General features: G+C 43.5%; 3 protein-coding genes and 1 long non-coding RNA gene across 4 annotated transcripts in view; 2 read left to right on the forward strand and 2 right to left on the reverse strand.

Moving 5' to 3' along the window:
* The window catches only part of LOC118215963 (rho GTPase-activating protein 23-like), a 97474-nt gene extending 91688 nt beyond the window's left edge, over nt 1-5786 (forward strand). The window contains 4 exon segments of the mRNA XM_035396950.1: nt 232-325; nt 2248-2276; nt 3119-3714; nt 3716-5786. Of these exon segments, the coding sequence (XP_035252841.1) occupies nt 232-325; nt 2248-2276; nt 3119-3714; nt 3716-4484 (1488 nt within the window). The 3' untranslated portion in view covers nt 4485-5786.
* A 466-nt stretch (nt 5787-6252) lies between these two features.
* LOC118215967 lies at nt 6253-7492 on the reverse strand. Its single transcript, XR_004762944.1, has 3 exons — nt 7402-7492; nt 7162-7292; nt 6253-6337 (listed from the first exon to the last, which is right to left on the reverse strand). It is a non-coding gene; the product is annotated as an uncharacterized LOC118215967 (long non-coding RNA).
* LOC118215964 (1-phosphatidylinositol 4,5-bisphosphate phosphodiesterase delta-3-A-like) overlaps nt 6336-23532 on the forward strand; it is a 55026-nt gene continuing 37829 nt past the window's right edge. Inside the window, exon 1 of the mRNA XM_035396954.1 lies at nt 6336-8328. The gene's annotated coding sequence lies outside the window, so the exon portion shown is untranslated. The remainder of the gene's footprint in view (nt 8329-23532) is intronic.
* Nucleotides 11489-13395, reverse strand: LOC118215966 (protein HEXIM1-like). Its single transcript, XM_035396955.1, has one exon. It carries the CDS (start codon nt 13019-13021, stop codon nt 11933-11935), a length of 1089 nt encoding a protein of 362 aa, XP_035252846.1. The 5' UTR covers nt 13022-13395; the 3' UTR covers nt 11489-11932.

Genomic DNA, 23532 nt, shown 5'->3' on the forward strand with positions numbered 1-23532 from the left:
TAGCACCAATTTAGCGAAGGGCTTCACCCGGATATAGCCTGGCTATTTCCTAGGCGTCTAGAAAACTTTTTACTCAACTAAATCTAGCCGGGTTTTCACCTAATGTCTAGACATCTAGATCCTGTATAGATTCGGGTTTGTATAGATTAGACTGGGTGCGCCCGGAGTGTGATTGCACCCCGATCTCAACACCCCTCCCCTCCCCTCCCCTCCCCTCCCCTCCGCCCGCAGACCCCTGTGGAAACGGTGGACCTGCAGCCCGCCCCCAACATCGACCACCTGCTGCCCAACATCGGGCGGACCTGCGCCCTGGCGGAGGTCTCGGGTGAGAGACACGCCCTTTTACGCCCCCCCCCCCCCCCCCGTGGGCAGGGCCCGGGTTCAACGCCATATAGTGGGAAACAAAGCTCGCTTTTTCTGATATCGCCGTGGAAACTGCCCTTGTGCTCTTCTGTTTCCTCGTGTCGGTTTTCAACATGCTCACTTTTCCCGCTCTCTGTCTCTGTGCGTTTCTGCATCCCCCCTCACAGCCGAGCCTGTGGAACAACCACTGCGGTAGGACCAGAATCGTGTGTGTGTGTGCGTGTGTGTGCGTGCGTGTGCGTGCATGTGTGTGTGTAGAGAGAGACAGACAGAGAGAGAGATAGAGAGAGAGAGAGTGTTAGCGTCTGTGTGTTCCAAGCGACACCTTCACTTCACTCCATCCTTAGAATGTGCTTTTGACACTGCGCGTTCGAAAATAGAATGTTTTTTTTTTCTTTCGTTTTTTCAGCTAAATACGAATAGCATGACCCATTTCCTACTTCATTTGATAATAATACATATTTTATGATACACAAAGCAGACGTGTAGCATCCTACACCTGAATAAGTCACCCTGTTAAGTCACTGGTCTGCTGCATGGGTGGACGGGTTTGTCAACAGAAAACAAGCGTGTTCATACCAGTTAACTTCAACTTTAGCTGAAAACCCGGCAGGCTCTGAGCCTGGAGGTTTCTGAGCCAACTGGAGACAAGCGTGATCAGTTCACATTGGATTTGGGGGGAAAATGATACTGGTTGTTTGGGAGGTGACCGCCCATTTTGTGAGACTGGGCCTTTCCGATTGCACTTACAGCCTGTCCATCAACGTCTCCATAAGTAATAATTACTCTGTTTTGGACTCGTCGTGTCTTTCCTCGGGTAAAGTCCAGTTTTAAGGGTTCAATTTATGAGTTGGAAGAAAACGGGATTGATTATTCGTCATTGTCTTTGCAGCTGCAGCTTTCCAATGTAAAAACAGATTACTGCACAGTGTCTAAGTGAGAGGTTTGACTGTGAAAGTGTCCTGCGTGTTGTAATCAAATTGGATTAATTGATTAACTTATTAATTAATTTAATTTTGTGTTAAAAGCCACGTCGTTCCCTTACACAATAAAAATCCTTATTTGGCTTTGATTTGCACTAAACAAACAAGAGCACTGTCACAGACTGTGTGTGTCTGTGTGTCTTTCCTCTGGCTGTTTGGCAGTGTCAGACAGACAACCATGTGCGAGTGTATGTGTTGGGTGTGAGCCAGTGTGTCTGTGGTCTGTGGTAAGCATAGAAGTGTGGTATTTGTATTCAGGATAAGTGAGTGTGTGTGTGTGTGTGTGTGTGTGTGTATGTGTGTGTTCTGTGGTGAGTGTGAAAGTTGGGTGTTTTAATTGGTCACAGGCGTGTGCGTAACTGGTCTTTCAACCACCCTCACATTCATTACTGTTTCTGCCCTTGCTCTCACTGCTTACCTCACTGCTATGATGTCATCCGTGTGCGCTGTGGTGTCATTAGTGTGCGCCATGATTCCTTAATGCAGTGTGCTCCTCCTGACTTTCCCCCTGAGATACTCTTCATTTGGGCTCCTTGTTGTTTTGTATGTAAAGCATTAAGGGGCAAAGGGTCAAGCATCACAGCAGCCAATGTAGGTCGCCATGGAGCCCATTTGAACAGTATGTTCCTGAGGGGGTGAGGGCAAGTTGGGGTGTGCAGAGTGACTGTCACAAACAGCAGTTATTGTGGCCATTACAGTGTCATACTTAGTAACAGCACATCTTAGAGAACACTAGCGCTTTCAAAATGGCTGACGAGAGTTTGTTCTGAAGATACAGTAGCATGAGTCGAACTCTGTGCCCCCCACCAATGCAACACCTCCTCTGTTCCCCCATGACTCCCTTACAAGCCCCTGTGTGCTGCTAACCACGCCCCTGTCTCCTCTCCCCTCCCCTTTTCAGATTCAACCAATAGTGACTCGAAGTCCAAGGTAAGGTTCCATGCTATTATTTACAGCCATAGAAAGTGCTGATTATTGTTGTTCTTAATGTCTGTTATGTTTAGCACAACAAATTGTGGTCTCAGGAGATGTCCTCTTAATCAGACATTTTAAAAGACATCTGTTAAAAACTATGTTATAACATTACAGAAACAAACACTTTGGGAATGATGGTCACTTGGAACTCTGAAATGTTCTTCAAAAGTGACATAAGAATATGATAGTTTTACGAATACATTAAATTCTCGATGCATCTGAATCATTACTTCATTTGTAAGTGAATAACCAATAATACCACTTGTAATCAGAATCTTGTTAGAACAATTACTTTTGTTGGCCTTCTGATTGATGCATCTATTTCAGTGACCCACTCATTTTTGGCATAATTTGTGAACTATTTCATTTTTTAAAATTATTTTATTATTCCACACTATTTCCATATCAAAAATACCACATTGAATTATTATTTGGTAATAGTGCTAAAAAAATACCCTTTAACTAATTATGATAGCATTTCATTCATTTTTATGAATAAAAAGAGACTCCTCATTAAATACCGGCCTTTTTGCATAAGTGATAATAAGGAACTTGATGAGTCGTAATGGTGAATATTTTACTTTCAGTTTTATACCTTGTTTGCTTTATTAACCCATAATTTAGAGGTTCATAACCATGAGGTTCAGCAGTGAGTTCTGTCTTTGTCGATGTTTGCGGTTGAACCACAGTACTGGATTGGCACCAGGTCCAATGCCTGTGTGACAGATGGAGTCCAGCTTGCGGTTGAACCGTGGTACTAAATTTTGGGTGCTTGCCTGTGTGTGCCCCCCCCCCAGGGCTCGTGGGGGTCGAAGCGGGAACTGTCCGACTTCCTGTCCATCATGTCGGCCGTCGGCCGGACACGCAAGAAGCGCCCGGACAACCGTCTCCTGGGTAGCAGCACGGACGAGGACTCCGAGCAGGAGCCCAACAGAGCGGCCGAACTCGAGGAGGAGGAGGAGGAGGAGGAGGAGGATGAAGGGGACGGGGGAGGAGTCCTGGCGCCCAGAGAGGAGGAGGAGGAGGATGAAGAGGAGGACGAGGAGGAGGAGGAAGAGGAAGAAGCTGAGAGGACAGTAGAGGAGGTGATATTACCCAGAAGGCCATGCGAGGAGGAAGAGGAGCCGGAGGGAGACGCAGAAGTGTTTCTGCTGCAGGAGGAGGAGGCGGAGGAAGAGGAGGAGGGCGGGGCCGGGGCGCAGGCGCGGGATTGGAGGGGAACGGAGGACGAGCGCTCCATCGTTTCGGGGTACTCCACCCTCTCCACGCTGGGGCGGAGCCGGGGCGACGAGGCGGACGACGAGCGCAGCGAGCTGGTGAGCGAGACGGACAACGAGAGCGGCTTCGCCTCGCGCTCCCTCACCCAGGAGCGGCCCGAGAAGCCGGCCCCGCCCCCCCCGCAGCTTCCTCTACGCCCACTGCAAAGGCCCCGCCCCCCCCGCTGCGCCGGGGGCCCCGCCCGCCCCCGGACAACCGAGCCCGCAGCAGGCGCCGGACCCGGCGGACCGGAGCGAGGGGGGGGCCCGGAGCGCCACGCCCTCTTCCTCCTCCTTCTCCTCCTCCTCGTCCTCGGTCCGGCCGTACGGGAGGCCCGCCTTCTGCTCCCGGAGGCTGATCCAGGGCGACACGCTGGCCAGGAAGAAGCTGAAGGACGAGAAGGCCAAGGTCCGCTCCCTGGACCTGGAGCTGGAGCTGGAGCTGGGCTCCGCCCCGGGATACCACGCCCCCGACGGAGCCCCCGCCCCCGGCCCCGCCCTCGGCCCTGCCCACGGCCTGCCCAGCGTTGAGGCGGCCTCCTTCTCCCCCGCCGGGCGTGTCCCGGGGGGCTCGCTGGCGGACCAGGTGCGGGCGCGGCTGATGGGCTCGGCCGACGACCTGCGGGCGGTGGGGCGGCGCCCGGCCGTCTCCCCGGAGACGCGGCGCAAGAGGCGGGCCTGGCGCCGCCACACCGTGGTGGTGGACCTGAGCGGGCGGGGCGGCGACGCCCCCCCCTCCGCGGACGGGCCCCGCGAGGCTCCCGCGGCCCCCTCCGCCAAGCAGCCCCGCGCCAAGCCGCCGGTGCCTCCCCGCCCCCCCGAAATCTTCAGCCAATCGGGACAGCCGGAACGCGCCGCCCCGCCCGCACGACCGACGCCCACCTCCCGCTTCCACGAATTCCTATAACGACTGCCGGCGCTAACCGCTAACCTCTAAGCGCCAACTGCGCACAGACAGTCTGCCGGCCGCACCCCTCAGAGAACCCCAAAAAACCATAGCGACCCTCTCATGCCAGTGCTCTTGCCATACCAGTAAGCTGGGACTGCTGGCGTTGGCGGGGTTACGGCAGCGGGCACTGGGGGAGTGGCCGGAGGCAGGGGGAGGAGCTCTGTCGGTGACAGGCGCAGCACGAGTGGGCTGTTCACATTCCTCTTACGTTCACATGAACTCCGTTAGCCTGACTGGTGCTACACTGTTGCCAAAGTTTTTTCTAATTTGTACCACACAGAGGTGGGCCATCGCAGACTTCCCAGGTTTCCCATCGGAATCTTCTGCGGTTTAGCGCAGTTGCCACGGTATTACATTCCTGGTGTGATGTCATGAGACGTGCATTCAAGAGGTGCCAAGGAAGGCTGAGGGATAATACACACACACACATATGTTCACTCAGTCTTACACACATCTAACCACACACACACACAGACAAGCGGGGACCTGATGCTAACAGTATTACGCAGACAGTGTTGGAACAGCACTAGCGGAGGGGCTACAGGAGAACCTGTTTAATGTCTGTTTCTGTCTGTCTGGGAAAGCATTGAGGAAGTCTGACCTGAGAACCTGGTGCTTTAAAACAGGCTGTTTTACTTCCCTCTGCTCCAGTAAACCACAGGAGCCGGCCTGTTTAGCCTTGATCTAGAGGTACAGCAGCCTTTTACTGCCATGCTACCGACCACTGCCCTACACACACATACACACGCACACACACACACACGCACGCACACACACACACACGCACACACACACACGCACATACACACACGCACACACACACACACGCCCCATGCTGCCTGCAGCTCCGTGGCTGCCTGTTCGTCGATCTGTTCACATGCATGTGCATTCGTGTGCCTACTTGCTTGTGTACCCACGAGGGAGTGTATGATTGTGTGTGTGAAAACCGTTGTGTAACATTTGTACAAAGCCTTGCTAAGTTAACCTTATGTACATACATGTTATATATATGACATCATAATATTTGTTTTTAATTTGTTTTGTTCTTTTTTTTTCCATCGTTTACAAAGGTGCAGCCCAGTGCACGACCATTTCCTTCAAACTGTTACTTGAAAACATGTCCCTTTCTATGTTTTTTTTTGATTTTATATACAGTATATATTATATATATTTTTTTGTATGGAAGAAATAAGTGCTTTCATCGTGATTTGAATTCTCGAGGTGTTCCTGTGTAAAACTTTAAAAAAAAAAAAAAATTAACTCCACATTTCCACAGACTCTCTGTTCTATGCCAAACCGCCCGGTCCTTGCGATTTTAGGAAACTCGCCTCAGAGAAAGCCACCTCCCATCTCCCCTCTATGCACATCATTCCAGGGAGGTGGAACTACAAAACTACAAATCCGCCTCTTGTTCCCGAGCGTTCGGGCCTTCGTTCCGCCCTGACCCGTTTCCCCTCTCCCGTTCTCGGAAGTGCCTGTGAGTGTCTTCGTTATCCGCATCGGGTGCAGACGGGCTTCCTCCGCAGAAATGGCGGTCTTCCTCCTGGTCTCCGCTCTCTTCTCAGTCCTGGTTGGCCGAGGCCTTGCTGTGGTCCGAGGCCACCGGGCCTGTGAAGCCGCGCCCGGCCCTTGTAACTGCCGCGTCTGTGCATGCCCTCACGGTCCGTCTTTCGTTAAAAACGAGAGCTTCGTTTGGCGCGTACGGTTCCAAACACCGTGTCACTGGGTCTGGGCTCAAAACGAGCCGTAGGATTACTTACAAAATCCCGAAGGGCCAGCTGTTCTCCTATACTTTCCGCTCGTATGCAACCCTGAGAATGAGGAAAAGCCAAAATGGTGTTTACAATTAAACTCTTAATTTTGGATTCTGACTTTTTTTTGCAGCAGCAGCAGCAGCAGCGACAGCAGCAGTTACTGGCAGAAAAAAAAGGTCATTTGCACTCCTAAAAGGGATTTGCATCTTGTTTCATTTCCATATGTGACAGTTGACCGTCGCGTTTTGGGAGATCAGGTTAAATTATTCTGCCATTGGGTTTTTTTTCGATGATTCAGCATACTGCAGCCACTCACTGCTATTTGTGCCCCTGAAAAAAGTAATGTATTCTAAAATATCAATTGTCAATTGAATTTTTAAGAATATAAAAAGTATACTTTTTATGAACACTACATCTAGTATTTCCATTTTCATACAATGAATTGGATCGTGGATACTACTTTTATTTTAAAAATTTTAACAATCACAATATTATTTATTCATAATGGGTGACTTGTATAATGTAGGACAAGGTTTAGGCCATAGCCAGATTGAAATGTACAAAAGAGTTGGGGAGTCGGTCTGCTTCTCTCTCAGTGATACTCAGTTCTCAGTAATGATGACGATAACGATGATGCTGTTAGTGTGTATTTATATGTTTAAAAGCTTACGTGCGTGTGTGTTGCCTACAAACTTATGGCAAGGTAATTATTGGTCTGTTTTAACGTGATGTCATTTCCAGCGTTGTTTCCCCCCCTTGTTCCTCAGGACTTGGCTTCTGCACTAAAGCCGGTATCGTTTACTGTTTTCTTATGATTAGCTGACAAAAACAAGCCAGAAGAGAAGCGCGCTCAGACCAGGAAGACATCTATCCAGTCTCACCTCTGATACAAACGGCATACAACACCAGCCTTGCTATAAAACGGTGGAATTTTTGGACCCTGTTTCCGTACGGACGCTCGCCTGCTGTGTCGACTGCGTGACCGAAACCTGCTGCCTCGAGTCATCGGGACCTAAAGCGACGAAAAATGAAAGAAATCGCGTTTGTGTTTCCGCTCTGACAGGATCTGATGTAAGGTTCAAAATGCCATTCTTACAGAAAAACAGTTGAACCAAACATACCTGCCTAGAGCGAAAACTTGAAAGAAAAAAAAAAGCGAAGGAAAAAGATATGGGGTGGATGTGCGTTCTGCTACATTCCATGAGTATGTATGTGTGCTCTCAGTTTCAGAATTAATGCAATACAGGTTCGATGTTCCATAGATGTTTGTCTTCAAACGTGTAATGTCGAGACCTATTGAATTTAGGCAAACCCTAATGTGGGTGTGGCTTAGATCTGGGGTTTTCTAACTCGGTCCTGGGGGTCCCTGTGTATGCTGCTTGTTGTTCAAAACACTACAGCGATCCCAGAATTGTCACAAGCTGTTGAGCATTTTTAATTAGACACTAATAACTACTGAGGTATGAAACCCTCTTAAATCCACATTATATCAGAAGTAGATGTGCATGCCATGAAGAATACATGTCCCATGATCACATTCCAGGATTCTTAATCAGTCAGACCAACTAATGTTTTAATTTCCCGCAATGTGCTGTGTGCAGTTATATAATTATTCCTTTAGAAAGGGGTGAATTGGAAATAAGTGTAATTGACTCGTTTATTGACTAACAGGTAAAATCAGTGGGGTCCTAATTACTGAAGTAAATGGCAATTGACCAAACCTGGAGAGGAAACCCCCATGCTGGTTTTTCCTCAAAGTTGTCGAAAGCATGTATTTTAAGTTTGTCTTTTGTATCCTCACTTTGAATGTAAAATACATGCTTTCAGCAACTTTCATTTAAAAAGACACCATGGGTTTTTTTAGAATCTATTTAGAGAACTACTGGCTTCCAATTTAAGGTGGCCTGCATGAGATCACTGCATTTAATTATTAAATGGATCTCTGCTTGAAAAGCACAACACCATAAACGAGGTTGCACCTGTCGGAAATAAATGTCATTATGTATGAAATGTGTGTAAAGTGACTGGGGATGACAATAATTTGACAGGTAAGATACCTCCATGTTTGGTTATGAAGTCTTGCGTTATGATTTACTCAAAAAGAAGAGTTTTCTCGACCAGGCACTGCATCTCTAGTGAATTCATGAGCCTGACAAGTGAGGCTAAGGAGGCCGCTCATCTTCGTATCTGAATAAAATACAACAAAAGTAGGCTTGCAGATTTGTTATTCTCTTGAAGCCAAATACTACATCTTGTCGTATTTTCTTGTAAATTCACAACAACAAAAATATAATAGAACAAACGAAATGTTAAACCAGGAAGCTGACACCACTACAACTAGATTCTGAATATTAGGCCTGTTCAGTGATGACCTATCACTGTTCTGATAGCTAGATGTCAACGACCCGAGCAGCCTACTAGCCTATATCTCCGTCCCCTTAAAGCTGGGTTAAGAAAATGTAATAATAATAATAACAATAGTGATAATAATAATAGATTTTCGTCCATATTTAACCCCCTCAAATGCCTACATTTCCCATAATCCACGGATCACCGTGCTTCAGCGACCAGAGCAGCGGGTTACCACCATTGAGGAACTTTAGGTCCACGAACAACCATTGTCGAAGTTTTTCGCCATATTATTATTATTATTATACAGTTGTATTTTATTTTAAAGTGCCGTATTGGGGTCACATCATTCTCGGTTTTAAGCCAATTTGAAAGAATCGTTTTTTATAAAAGAACGCTGGAGGTGAATGTGATGTTTACTAGTAGCTAGCTTGCAAATATATCAGGATTTTATAGAAACAGTCAAACGTGTTTCCGCACTTTATTTCATCACAATGGTACTTTTCAGGACTAGGGTTCTTACTAGTACCGCTTGTCTTGTGGGTGGCTAACGATAGCCAGCGAACGAAGTTGTACCATTAAACACTGCGAGGATAATCCGGTGAAATCCATGGCACTTGAGCTATCGTGTGTGGATGTAATGTGAATCTCTGCAATGGCGGCTCAGGAAATTTCGAGGATGCACAGTTTAGTAGGCCTGGCCTCACAAGCTTTTGTTGCCGTTTTGCATGAAATTGCGTTTACATGAGTGTAGCGTAATGATTGTTATAGATTTATAACAAGCCGACAAGCTAAGATTCACCGCAGCAAACGTTCGGCGCATTCTATTTTAAACAGTGTTACAGCCGACTATCGGTAGCATTCAGATTGGCTAATATACTTACATTTTATTTGGACATGCTTAATATAATCCAGAACCTCTCATTGCTAAATCAGCCTATAGTACATAGAGTCTATGCTAAAAAGAACTGGAAGGAAAGGGGTGGCTATTTCCTTCTCTATTTTAATTTGGACCCGTATTCCCATAGACAAAATAAGGTTAGTTATTTATATAGGAGTTCAATTCAAGCTGAAATTGCCCCGAGAAACTACAACTTTAATCAGGAAGTAGTTGCAAACGATTATAAAATGATAGTCAGTTAAACCAGTGGGTTTATTATGTCCAAATGCTTGACTTCCATAAATTAGCGTCTGTGAGGCTCCTGTGAAGTGTGCATTCTGACAAGCTAAGAGTTTGATTGCGTAATTGTCTTCATAATTTTTTCCAACATTAAAATGTACCAATTTTTGTCACTTTCCATTGCATAAATGACTTGAACATGAAATGAAAATGTAAAGTCATCGTTTTCGTTTTGGCTACGTTTCATCAGTCAACATACTTCTCATTGACAGCTCAACTGGAGAAAATCTAACGTTACCTGTGGCATATACATGCTTTACCTAGAAGGCTAGCTAACACTGGGTTATCCGTTATGACTGGCTGATATCGAGGGTTGTCAAATTACATTGCAGTAGCATCGATCAGATGTTATCCAGTGTGCTGTGCGCGTTTCATTTTAACTTGGAACTGCGCATGTCCATTTTCCTTTGAGGTAACGGGTCTTTACCGAGTGGAAAGAGTCAATGGATCCACTTAAAAGCACTTCATTTACAATAGATACTTAAGGTGGTAAATTAACACCAGTCCACAATCCAAATGCTCATAAATTTTTATCTCTGGTTGGTAAGTATGTCTACTCTACCAGCCACTTTGGCAGGTAATCACCCATCACCTGGAGGTCCTGTTCAATTCCTAACATCTAACTGTCTGGCAGTGAACAGTGAAATTGGCTGGTCAATTTTGGGATTCCAGTGTGGCTAGTGGATGAAAAAGTTAGTCTCTTGCCCTGGATGTGAGCGCATTTTATCCTCCATGTTGGTTTTGGCTCCAGCTGTCAAAAAGTACACAACTGCCCTCATTCGCTAGCATATCCAGAGGCGTACGGCTGGTTTTGCATGTATACAATGTGGACAACTGAACTTCAGGACTAACCGTCTCAAAAGGTGTTCACCTTCTTATAATAATTCAGTACAACCCTATTAACCATTTTCATAGCTTGATAAACTGTTATTTTTCCATCAATGATAATTCCCTCAGTTGAAAAGGCCTATCAGGTTGTGTTCGCTCAGTTCTACTTTTGATTGAGCTATTTATGAATAAGTTAGTTATTATGAACTTATAAACAATTATAAACTTGTGCATCCTCAGATCTGCTAACAAGCTCAAATTTCCTCCAAATCCTATTATACAGAATATACTGTTTATTATTCAGTTTGGTCTTGCATTAAAAAACTTGGCAACGACTGAAATGATGTAAAAGGAAGACATTAGAAACCATGGCACTTGGATGCATTTGTCAAGGGAAGTTAGGGAAAAGTGCATGAAGACAAGATGTAGCTAGTAGCGTCTACCGGAAATGAACACAGATTATGTAGGTGTTTGCCATCGTAGCCGATTGGGGAAATGAAACTATATCCAGGGGAACTTTGAATCACTTGTCAATTGCTGTATCCAGTAACTCAACCTTACCACTGCATGTAATACATAACCTAGAAGTGTGCCTGTATAGTGATTGGTTTCCTTTTTTCTCAAGCATTTATATTTCACCAGTATTAACCCATCTTTATTAATAATGCTTGATTAGTGAAATGAGCCATTTAGACGTAGGCTACCATGGTTACTGATAATTCTTCTAACGTGCCCTACTGATACAGTAGGCTACTCCAGTTTTTAAATTATAAATCAGGGGCAGAGGGTTTTACCAGAGTTACTTTAGAGATTTTTTTCATCCACTGAAACAAGTTAACGGCAAATGAAAGTATTTGTGACAACCATTATTTTTAATCACACAAAATAAAAACACAACAAATAAGTCCGCATATTCCTATATTTACAAAATTTCAAAGATGATGGCAAACTTTCGTCAGGCAAGTCAAACGGGGCCTAATCCGACAGTAATTAAATCTGAACCAAATGTGGTCAAGTGTTTTATACACAATACATTTTAGCCTGGAAAACAATGGAAAGAACTAGGTAAATGTCCAATGTTCTTGATTTGGTAGAAATTTTAAATAGTAGCATTATTTATTGAAAATTAGTCTCAAAGTTGATTTTACGTAGCAAAAGAAATAATTTGAAAGTATTGCAATGGGCTAGCAGTGACAAGATTTATCAGCCAAATTCGTTAAACAATTAAAAAATCGTGTCCTGCATCAAAATGTTACATTTGTAGAAATTACTTTGTTACGCGTTTCCGTAACAACTTACTCCCCCGTGGAGACGGCTTGTCCAGGCTCTTTGCAAAGCCGATTCTGCAGACGGAGCTCGCTGTTCTGTGCTCTCAGTCTCTCAAGTTCCTTCTCCAGCTCCCTCAGCCGCGAAGCGTCCGGGTCACTGACCGCACTGGCGGAGGTAAGGTCCTGGTTATTCTCGGCAAGTCGCAACCGATTGTTCTCCTCTTCAAGGCGGGACATGCACTTCTCCAGCTCCAGGTACTCCCGTACCAGCTCTTGCTTCGTCATGTTCTGAAGGCTTTCGACGTGGTACTTTTCGTAGGTCTCGGAAAAATCCCTCTGAAGAAATTCCCCTCCCGCGTTCCCTTGTCTGCCGATGCCGTCGCTGCCGCCACCGCTGCCTTCCTCGTCGTCCTCTTCGAAGTCCATACAGTCTTCCTCGCTTGCAGTGTCTTCTGCGCGACTGGCTCCGGTGGTGCGCCGGCCACCCAGCTCGGTGTTCAGGTCCGGCTCCTCGCGGTCGTGCTCATCCATCAGGAACTGAGTCGTATTATAAGGGGCAACGGGTAACCCCTTGGCAAACATCTCCTCTCGCACCCGGGACGCTCGAGCAGTTTCTCTTTCGTCAAACTCTTTTTTCTCCTCCCATGTCAACTTGAAGTAAGGCTTCCAGCGACGCTTCTTCTTTGAAGAGGGTCGCCGACGGTGTTTCTTCCTTCCCAGTCGCCCATCGGGCACGCTTTCACCCTGCACTTGACTGTGAGTCTCTTCGCTGGGCCCATCGCCGCTGTTTCCGTCAGCCGCAAGTCCATCCTCTCCCGCTGCATCGGCCTCGGGCTCCTGGCAAGGCTGTGTTACTGCTGGGCATTTTGGGTGTGCGTTACCACCCCCCAATCCTGGACACACCTCCTGCTGCCCCCTTTGCATATGCCATGGGTTCTCCGTCGCAGTGCTGCTGCTGCCATCTGGTTGTTTTCCGTCTCTGTATCGCCCCCTATCGTTATCCTCCAGTCCCCCATTCTCATTGGGTGAAGGATGCTCCAAAACTGCACCGCTCCCACCTGAAGGGGCAAGTGAAGTTTTCGTGTGATGGGTCTTCTGATCTCCAACTTCTGACATTTTGATATTTGTGGTCAGCTAAACAGGACCGTTTAGACAGTTTGTCCATCAACCTCCCAGCAGAAGTCACGAGTTGGTTTAGTTAAAGTTGTAAAAGTTATTTAAAAATAGCAGCTCCATTTAGTATTGCAAATTGTTATCCCCGTTTCTTAAAATAAGCAACTTTGATCTTTTCGTAAGATAAATATTGTTTTAAAATTGTGAAATTAAAAAGCAAAAAAGCCTGCCACGAATGTTCGTGGCTATTCAGATACAATTCGACAGGATCACTCTAACGCGCTATCGTTAACTCCTTGAGCGCTGCCAAGAATAACACTGCCTTAGTGAATAATCCCACCGCTACCACAGTATCCAGTGTACTACTACAGAAGAAGGCGTCTGTGTTTATATATGAAGTCTGCCACTGTCAGTGCGCATGTGGATTTTTCCCATTTTGAATTACAGTTAATGGGAGTTGTAGTTTATTTGTTATCACGTATCATTGAATCGCTGTTTAAAAAAACTACTCGGCCCACAATTCACAACGCCGTTGACAAAATGTAAGCCAATCACAATTTAGGACAAAACCCGACTTCTTCGTACTTTGATTGGTCAGGACGGTCTGCGCACTGTTTCTAAAATGTAAATTAATTCCAATTGGTGATCTTGGCTGTCAATCATAGCCTCTGCCGCTGGGTTAGGAAATCAATCTCGGGTCCCCTTGTAGACAATACCACGCATTGGAAAAGGGGGGACACGCTCAGTAATTGAAATAAAATACAATAGTAAACCAGTTAAATATGGATTTAATATCACAGATTGAAATAGAAATATTTACTATAAAGATCTCAATTAAATCCAAAACACAGTCACTTTAAGAAATGGGTTTGTCTGCTCTCCTTTTAACAGTAACGCATGCCTCCACCGTATGACTAAATGTTTAGGTCCCTCGTGCATAAACTAGTTCTTTTCCGCTCGGTGGCGTACATAAATAAACGTTGGTGGTCGTATTTTCAAACAATAGCTTAAACAATTACATGTCTTTAGTGATTCTACTAGTACGTTTTGCTTGAGAGACGTCAATAAAATATTTAATTGTTTGTGCGGAGCGATATTAGTTATCTGGCCTCTTCATCTCTGAAAAGGAGCGCAAGGAAATGTGTGTGGTAGCTATCAATAGCTAAAAAGAAACGTAAACAAATCAGGAGTAATGCTTTTCGCTAGCTAGCTAGCTAGCCAACGTATGCTAGCTGCGAAAACAGCCCTGATAACGATTTTGAAAGGTTGGCGATATTTTTTCCATCTAGTAGAATAAGCAAGCTAGACTAGCACAACGAACACCGACATTATTGCCAACTATGTTTGTGACCGCTAGTTGACAGTTTAAAATACATTGGAGTGCCGCGCTTCGCACCCAGTTTGTAACCGAGTAATGCTCAACCATTTTAGGTAACCCTTGCTGGCTTGCTTAGCTACATTTTGGCACTGTGTTTGTAGTGGTCAATTGCGTGGAAACCATAGTTGGCCAGTTAACCACGTCCCTTAGATCATGTTTTAAAGTAACTTGCTTGGACGCAAGATGGCTGTTAGCTCACGTTACATTTGAAATACGCACCCCGCGACGGTGGTGAACAGTATTTTTTTTTGTTAACGTGCACAACTTACACGGTGGACCTAACAGTTCTGCTAAGATAGCATTTTAATAGCTTCTTCAACTAACCAGCTAGCTGGTTATTACTGTATGTCCACGAGCAATCACAACATAACGACATGAACTTGTTCTCCAAGCCACTGCAAGGTTTTCGTGAAATTGACTGAATGGATAATTATCTAGTGTGCCGCAATGTTGCTAGAATGATACAGTACATGGTTTTTCAAGGCCTGTCCCCTTTCTAACGATAATTAAAACCGGTCAAAATGAGCTACCTGCAACATTAGTCTAGTTAGCTAACCTTAGTGTTAACCCTAACCCGAGAGTTAAATTCTTGGTTGTCCACAGCTCGCTTGTTAGCAAGTTAACCATGTACGGACTAGCTCGTATGCCAGCCAAGTTCTCCCAAATGAGTGGAAACCTACTTGCGCAGCTGATTCGCAAAAGGCCGTAATGCCATATTGTTATTCGCTTGGCTAGCGACAGTGTATGGTGTTGGTTGTAACTGCTCTCATGGACTGTGTAAATACGCTAGCTACGCTAGCTATGTTTGCCAACTAGTTCTCTACTGGAAAGCGATGTACTCAATTGTTAACTTATTTTACCAGCAATAGGTGTAATAAAACATAAAGACGGAGAATTTAAGTAGGATCCTTAGCCATCATTAGGTACAAGGGCGTGGTGCACAAGCACATCACAGAATTTTCAAAGTTAATTTTATTATTATTATTATTATTATTATTATTATTATTTACATTTGCACGTTTGTATTCTTCTTCTCAGTGTAGAACTGCCAGTGTCCCCCAGGTTGTCACCCGCAAACCAGGATTCTGCATCCCTTTGCGAGCCAGCGATCCATTTAACTTACGCTGACTGGGCTACCAGACATCTGGATTGAGGGGAATTTTTTTTGGAGGGTGCAGCTATCGGAGCTTGTCGCCCATGGAATCCTTACCGAATGGAGACCAGTTTTCCCCTGCAACAGCACAGTCCCAATCATTGTGCAATGAGGCATTCGGGAGCTCATAACTAGCCGCCTAGTGGTGCTATAGTGCACACAATGGAATTTGTGACATTACACGCCCATCTCTGGCACCGTTTGACCAAGCGTCGGAAAATGTGTTACATAGTTCGCTCTTCGTGAAAACCAGACTTTCCTCAAAAGACCATTACTTTCACCAAATCGGATTTTCTTCGTTTGAATTTTTAGGGGGAAAAAACCTCAAACTGCTACTCCTACAATAACTGACATTTAGTGTGCTGCATCTACGGGTTTGTCTCGATGAAGCGTTTACTTTTCTTTTGGTTTAGTCAAATACTGGCTAAATGACAAGTCAGTGAACTTGCAGGAAGGTGTGGCTTTTGGAATCGGTGTTTTTTTTTTTTTCATTCAACGTGTTTTATCCGCGGCCTTCAAAAAAAATTACAATTCAGGCATTTAACAGACGCATTTCAGTGCGATTTACGCAACTTTTTCCATAGCATTTAGCCTGCATCCATTTAACAGCTGGATGCTGAAGCAATGCAGGTTAATTGCCTTGCCAACGGGTACAATGGTAGTGTCCAATCTAGGAATGGAACCAGTGACCTTTAGGTTACAAGACCAGCTGTATGGTTACAAAGTAGCATGACGTGATTAATGGTATTCTTCAACAGAAATTAAGGCAGGGCAGTAGAAACTAAGGTAAAATCCTTGACCACACTCATTTCCAGATGCCAGGGCTTGTTGTCCTCAAAGCTCAAGAAGGACTGAGAAAACTGATGTCACTCGGAAACACTGACCTCACAACCAGAAACGTTAGCACGTTTGATTCATTTATTAATTAACCCAATCATTTATGCAATGTGCTACATTTCTTTTAAAGCTTGCTAATAACAGATGAGGTTCTTGTGAATATTGAGCTGTGGTCTAATCTATGAACCAGTGAACCAATTTTGGAGTATACAGCTGATTAGCTTATTTAGCCATTACCAAGGTTTTTACAAAAACACACATACACGCTGGCCCTCAAGGAAAGGTTGTTGGCATCCACGTTAACTGAACAGACTAACTAACCCTGTTCACAGACCGTAGGTGCCATCAACGTGTGTGTAAGTCAAGGATGGGCACCTCCTTGCCCGAGGGCTAGGGTGTACGCATGCGTGCCTTTGTGAAAACACTGGGAATGGCCAAATAAGCTAAGGGTTAGCCAAGCTCGTCCAAAACTGGTTCACTCGTAGAGTTAAACCGCAGTGCAGCATTCACAAGAACTTCATCTGAGGCATGGTTTCCTGCATGTATGCACTTTCCCATTACATTATTTTACATGTGTTAATTTACATTTATTAAGCAGAAGCTTTTATCCAAAGTGACTTACACTTAAAAGACAATCAAAGTACATCCATCTCATGAAGTCATGCAAGCAACATTTTCAGACCAGTAAATACATGTGCAACAACATTAAAGTACGATATGTAAGTTAAGTTACAACAAACTACAACCATAACACAGATATAAACAAGACAAAATATAACCTGAATCAGATGCAAAACAATAAAGCAAACTGAAGCAATTATTATTTAATTTTATTTTATCATTTTATTACTTGGGGAAGTCCTCTTGAAACCAGGATCTCTTTTACAATAGAGCCCTGATTATAAAAAATTAAAAGAACGCCAATTAACAGAACGGAAATGATTGCATAGTGATTACAGTTGAAGAAGAGTGCTATTTTCCTCATATGTTGTGTATTATACATAATCACACTGATTAGGCTTATACTGATTTAGAAAATCTTCCGCTGATTTATCTTCAGTGGACTAGAGGGCATGTGTGTGCTATCCATGACCATTTTTTCCCACTTAGGGAAAGTATCTGGTGAGGAGCATGCCGTTGTCAAGGGAAACAAGTATATCTGACAAGCTTTTTTTTTTTTTTTTTTTTTTTTTTTACAAAAGGCCTCCTTTATTTTCAGTGGAATAGAAAATATTAGCATTTCAGGATGGACCTGTTTTTTTTTTTTAAATGCTTCATTCAGTATGACGGGGAGGCCCCAGAGGGTACAGGGGACTGCAGGGCATCCAGTGCCTGTTTGACAACCCAAAGGCAGGCATCGGGTACTAGCAGATGCCAACTGAAACTCTGCCAGTGTGGAGACAAGTCTCTCTCCACTTGTACCTGTTGTGAGTATCAGGCACTAGGTTCTGAGTGTACCAGTTAGCACGCTTACCCAAATCTCTTCAGTGTTCTGTGGCGGTACAGCAGCAGTCAGGCGGTTAGCGTAGGTTGGGTTAGCTCTGTACACCGCCTTTTACTGTATAGTGCACATACTCTCGTCTGTATTTAAGTCTTGTTGTTGAATGGAGGCAGCGCCACCCTGTTCTAAGGTTTTCGTTTAAGCACAGGAGTTGCGCAGTTCGGAATAGAGAGACGGACGGCCGGCTGCAAGCTGACTTTTTGTCGTCCACGTTTATCGTTTCTTTGGCCCGACCAGTCTTGCATAGCAGTGCGTTTACTACGTCTTTTTTGGTTTCAGGTATTTTCTTTTCCCACATCCTTTTTTAATCGAACCAATATTTGCATGATATTTGCCATGTAAAGAGATTATATCTTTGTTCAAAGAGAGCTCAGAATGATCCATTTGACTGCAAGATTTAGGAAGATGCCCCACAGAGTATTTTGTAAGCACAAACAGGTTTGCGGTCTTGCGGAAGCTGTGAGCTGACCAGTAGATATCCATTCTCAACCTGGGAGGGGGAAGGAAGGAAAATTTTCCAGAACAGTGCAGTTTTTGAAGCCGTTAGAATGAAGCCACAGCACTTACACTTGGCTGCTGCGTTAATTGTTTTTTTTCTGCAAACACTTCTACGGTATATTTGAACGCTGGGGTTTCCAGGGTTACAGTCTTCTCCAGTGTTCTTTGGGGGGGCGGGCTCTTCTGCTGCCGGTGGCCAGTCAGGGAGGGTCACGGGATCCGAAGTGAACCAAGGCTCTGCAGAGCGCACGCTATGCGAGCCGGTCGGCCGCTGTGTCGGACATGACCGTGGGCCCAGCCTGGCTCCGAAGGCCAGAAGTACTGCTGGGTTTAGCTCCTCCCCCTTTAAGCGGGGGCTGATGTAGACCTGGCGCTCCAGGTGAGAATAATCCCTGAGAATGAGCTTTTTTTTTTTAAATCAGTGTGCTCAAGGTATTGCAGTGCGCATCCCCAACAACACATTGGTGGGCCTCATTCACGAAATATGTGTATGATCTCATTTTTTATCGTAAACTGTGTGTAAGATCGTTTCCAAGAACATTTCGGCATTCATCACTTTTTTTCTCACCTGTGTTTGTTCACGGCTGTTTTCTTATGCAAATAACATGAACAGGATTGCACAAATATTTAAAACGGCCAGCATTCATCATCTCATACACCTGGGATATGCAAAAAATAAATAAATAAAACAGTTCTGCACATGTGTCATTAATCTCATGTTGTTTTTTTGTTGGAACATTTTTAAGTAAGAACAAAAGTAAGAATAGTTTAAGAAGGTTTTGTGAATGAGGGGCCCAATAAGTCCAAAACATAAAGGCCTGCACACGCGCAGGAAGACTGACTGGGAAATGCATTTAAATACTTCATTAGACGAAAAACAGACAGGAAACAGGGATTTCAGCAGATCAGATTTTCATCAGTGTTTCATAAAATGTTAAAGCGCACAGACTAAATTTACACCTTTTCAACATTTTTTTTTTTTTACAAGTGCAGGTAATCAAAAAACCAGAAACACCACCTCCAACAAATCCCACTTAAAAGCCACGACACACATATCAGACTGATAAACGACCAAGCCCGGATAAAAGTTGATGGATAATAAATTACATTTCTGAGTATGCAATCCAAACGCCAAGCCTAAACGCACCAGGTTTTTTTTTTTTACCATTCATAAATCAGTCTAGATACATTTAAAATTCAAAGAAAACCACAGATCAGGTTCAAGCCATTAGGGTGCATGCTGTTTAAATTATCAATCCATCATGCCTCTAGTTTTAATAATTTGTCTTCAGTGTTGCCCCTCTTTGACATGATGGCACTTCATCAATAGCTATGCATTTAAGATCACTTGCAGTACGGTTCTGCTAAAAAAAATGGTTCACCAGCGTTTGCACCCTTCTCATGTTACTTTTATGCTCACTTTTGTGTTGCCATAATTTCTTTATGTTTTCCCAACATAATAGTCATTGCATGGACAAATAACAAACAGATTCAACTTGGGTTGAATCGCAAGTTATGCAATGTATGTCCAATATCTAATTTTATATTTTGTATGTTTTACCCAAATGGCAGAAATATACTTTCGTCAAAGTCCTACAATTGCAAGAAGTGCAACTCGTGCAAGGAAAATAACCTAAAATAAAAGAACGTTTTCTCACATACACCTGACCTCAGCAATTTATCTTTAATGTTTTGTGCCCATTTGTATGTAAAACGTGACTGATGAAGAAAAATGTGGCCTGAAACCTTATCTGATGTTAAAATTTGCCAGCATTTATTTACAATAGGTCTAATCTGGAAGTGAAAGGGTCATATGTATGGACGTATTTTACAGAATTTAGGCTTATCGTTTGCGTTTTTCGCAACAGTGTTTCTCTGTAGGAATTGACCACTTTGCTCAGCACTTCTGTGAGCTGATTGCTTGAATCTCTCAATCATGGTACATTTATGATTGCTTTTCATAACTTTCTTCCTAAGTGCATATTCTTTCAGGTCTTGGGTTGACTAACAGGTGAATTATGTTTAAGTGATGTCACATGATAACTAGATATCAAACATAGATTGTTCTGCTCTGCACAGATCTGCTCTCTTCTCTTGTTAAAAAGTAAAGTGACCAAAGGACCTTGACATTTTTCTTGATGTTCCTTTAAAAAATGATACCATTCAAACTTTTCTCCATGCTGAACTGAATTGATTTTATTACAGTGTTGGGGAAAGATATACATTCATCCTGCATAAATTCAGTGCCTTTTCAAATAAGAAAATGATCTACAAATTGTGCATAAAATTAAATGTACTAACTGTAAGGATTGTCATTGTGTATATAATTATTCTCAAATTTACTCCGAATATGGCATAGCTGACAAGTAACAGCTATGACAAGCCGTTACAATGACTAGCTGTTACCAACTTCTGAAGCCATCTTGTCTCATTAAATAAGAAATCACACACACACTTTCTTACGCCCACCCACACACACTTCCTCTCTTATCAGTGCTTACACACTCGCATACATGCACACTCTCTGTCTCACACTCAGATTCTACACACATTTACACCAAACTAAAACCTGTTGAGCAGTAAAGATCAAAGTATTTCTTTTTCTCTCTCTCCCTCTTTCACAATCACACACACACACACACATAAACACAGATTCTCTCTATCTTATGCAGAGGAACAACTTCAGTGTTTTTCCTAACAAAGGTTCATTTCATTTTATCACACCAGTCCAGTACTCCTGTCATTAGTTTAAGAGAAAAGGGTAGAGGATGTTTAAGCTGTTTGTGACCTCTGGCTTCTTGGTCAAGCTTCTTTTCCAGTGTGTCACAGACATCTGCCCAAACCTGTTTTTATTACGAATGGTCCAATGAGTGAAAGGTGCCAGCAGAAGCTGTCTTTAAACACATGCCTTCAACAACTTCCTGTCTTAAGCAAACACTGTGTGACTCATCTCCACAAGGCAACTCTAAACTGAAAACAACTGGGTGCACTGAGAATAATGAGCACTACAACAACAACAACGACAACAACAACGGCAACGACAATGACAACAACAACGACGACAACAATAATAATAATAATAATAATAATAATGTCGTCTACATGCAAACAGCTATTTCGGTGAAGTTCCATACTGAGCCATTATGATGAAATTTACAACTTAAGGCATTTCTGTTACTACCAACTGAGCTGGCAATGACCAAGTTCATGTTTACGGTCGTCAGTTTGGTGTTGAAGGAACAGCTTGTCGTGACCTCAGTTCCTTTCCTTCAACCAACGGTCATCGCAACCACTGACAGGAAGCACAGATAACCGCCAGTGTCTGTGACCTCCTTCTGTTTCACACAGTGCTCTGATGCCACGTAAATATGAAAGTGGCTGAGTCTGCCTTTGAAATGATTTCAGGAAACAAAGCTGCACCTTGAACACAACACTGAATAGTGCACAATATCACACTGAACACAACACTGAATAGTGCACAATATCACACTGAACACAACACTGAATAGTGCACAATTTCAGTGTTGTTACACAGAACACAACACAATTTCATGCTATTACACAGAACACAACACTGAATAGTGTACTATATCACACTGAACACAACGCTGAATAGTGCACTATATCACACTGAACACAACACTGAATAGTGCACAATATCACACTGAACACAACACTGAATAGTGCACAATTTCAGTGTTGTTACACAGAACACAACACAATTTCATGCTATTACACAGAACACAACAATGATTAGTGTACTATATCACACTGAACACAACACTGAATAGTGCACTATCACACTGAACACAACACTGAATAGTGCACTATCACACTGACCACAACACAGAATAGTGCACTATATTACACAGAACACAACGCTGAATAGTGCACTATATCACACTGAACACAATACTGAATAGTGCACTATCACACTGACCACAACACTGAATAGTGCACTATATCACACTGAACACAACACTGAATAGTGCACTATATCACACTGAACACAACACTGAATAGTGCACTATATTACACAACACTGAATAGTGCACTATATCACACTGAACACAACACTGAATAGTGCACTATATTACACTGAACACAACACTGAATAGTGCACTATATTATACTGAACACAACACTGAATAGTGCACTATTTCACACTGAACACAACACTGAATAGTGCACTATATCACACTGAACACAGCGCATCACAGATTGAACATGACATCACATAATGCAATATATTGACTTTATCAACAAGAGTACTTTTTTCTGCCTTTGAAATGATTTCAGGAAACAAAGCTGCACCTTGAACACAACGCTGAATAGTGCACTATATCACACAACACTGAATAGTGCACTATATTACACTGAACACAACACTGAATAGTGCACTATATCACACAACACTGAATAGTGCACTATATTACACTGAACACAACACTGAATAGTGTACTATATCACACTGAACACAACACTGAATAGTGCACTATATCACACTGAACACAACGCTGAATAGTGCACTATATCACACTGAACACAACACTGAATAGTGTACTATATCACACTGAACACAACGCTGAATAGTGTACTATATCACACTGAACACAACACTGAATAGTGTACTATATCACACTGAACACAACACTGAATAGTGCACTATATCACACTGAACACAACACTGAATAGTGCACTATTTCACACTGAACACAACACTGAATAGTGCACTATATCACACTGAACACAACACTGAATAGTGCACTATCACACTGACCACAACACTGAATAGTGCACTATATCACACTGAACACAACACTGAATAGTGCACTATATCACACTGAACACAGCACTGAATAGTGCACCATATTACACAACACTGAATAGTGCACTATATCACACTGAACACAACACTGAATAGTGCACTATATCACACAACACTGAATAGTGCACTATATTACACTGAACACAACACTGAATAGTGCACTATATTATACTGAACACAACACTGAATAGTGCACTATATTACACAACACTGAATAGTGCACTATATCACACTGAACACAAGGCATCACAGATTGAACATGACATCACATAATGCAATATATTGACTTTATCAACAAGAGTACTTAAACAAAATATAT

Source organism: Anguilla anguilla, chromosome 17 (genome assembly GCF_013347855.1).
Source record: "Anguilla anguilla isolate fAngAng1 chromosome 17, fAngAng1.pri, whole genome shotgun sequence".
NCBI classification, from domain to species: domain Eukaryota; kingdom Metazoa; phylum Chordata; class Actinopteri; order Anguilliformes; family Anguillidae; genus Anguilla; species Anguilla anguilla.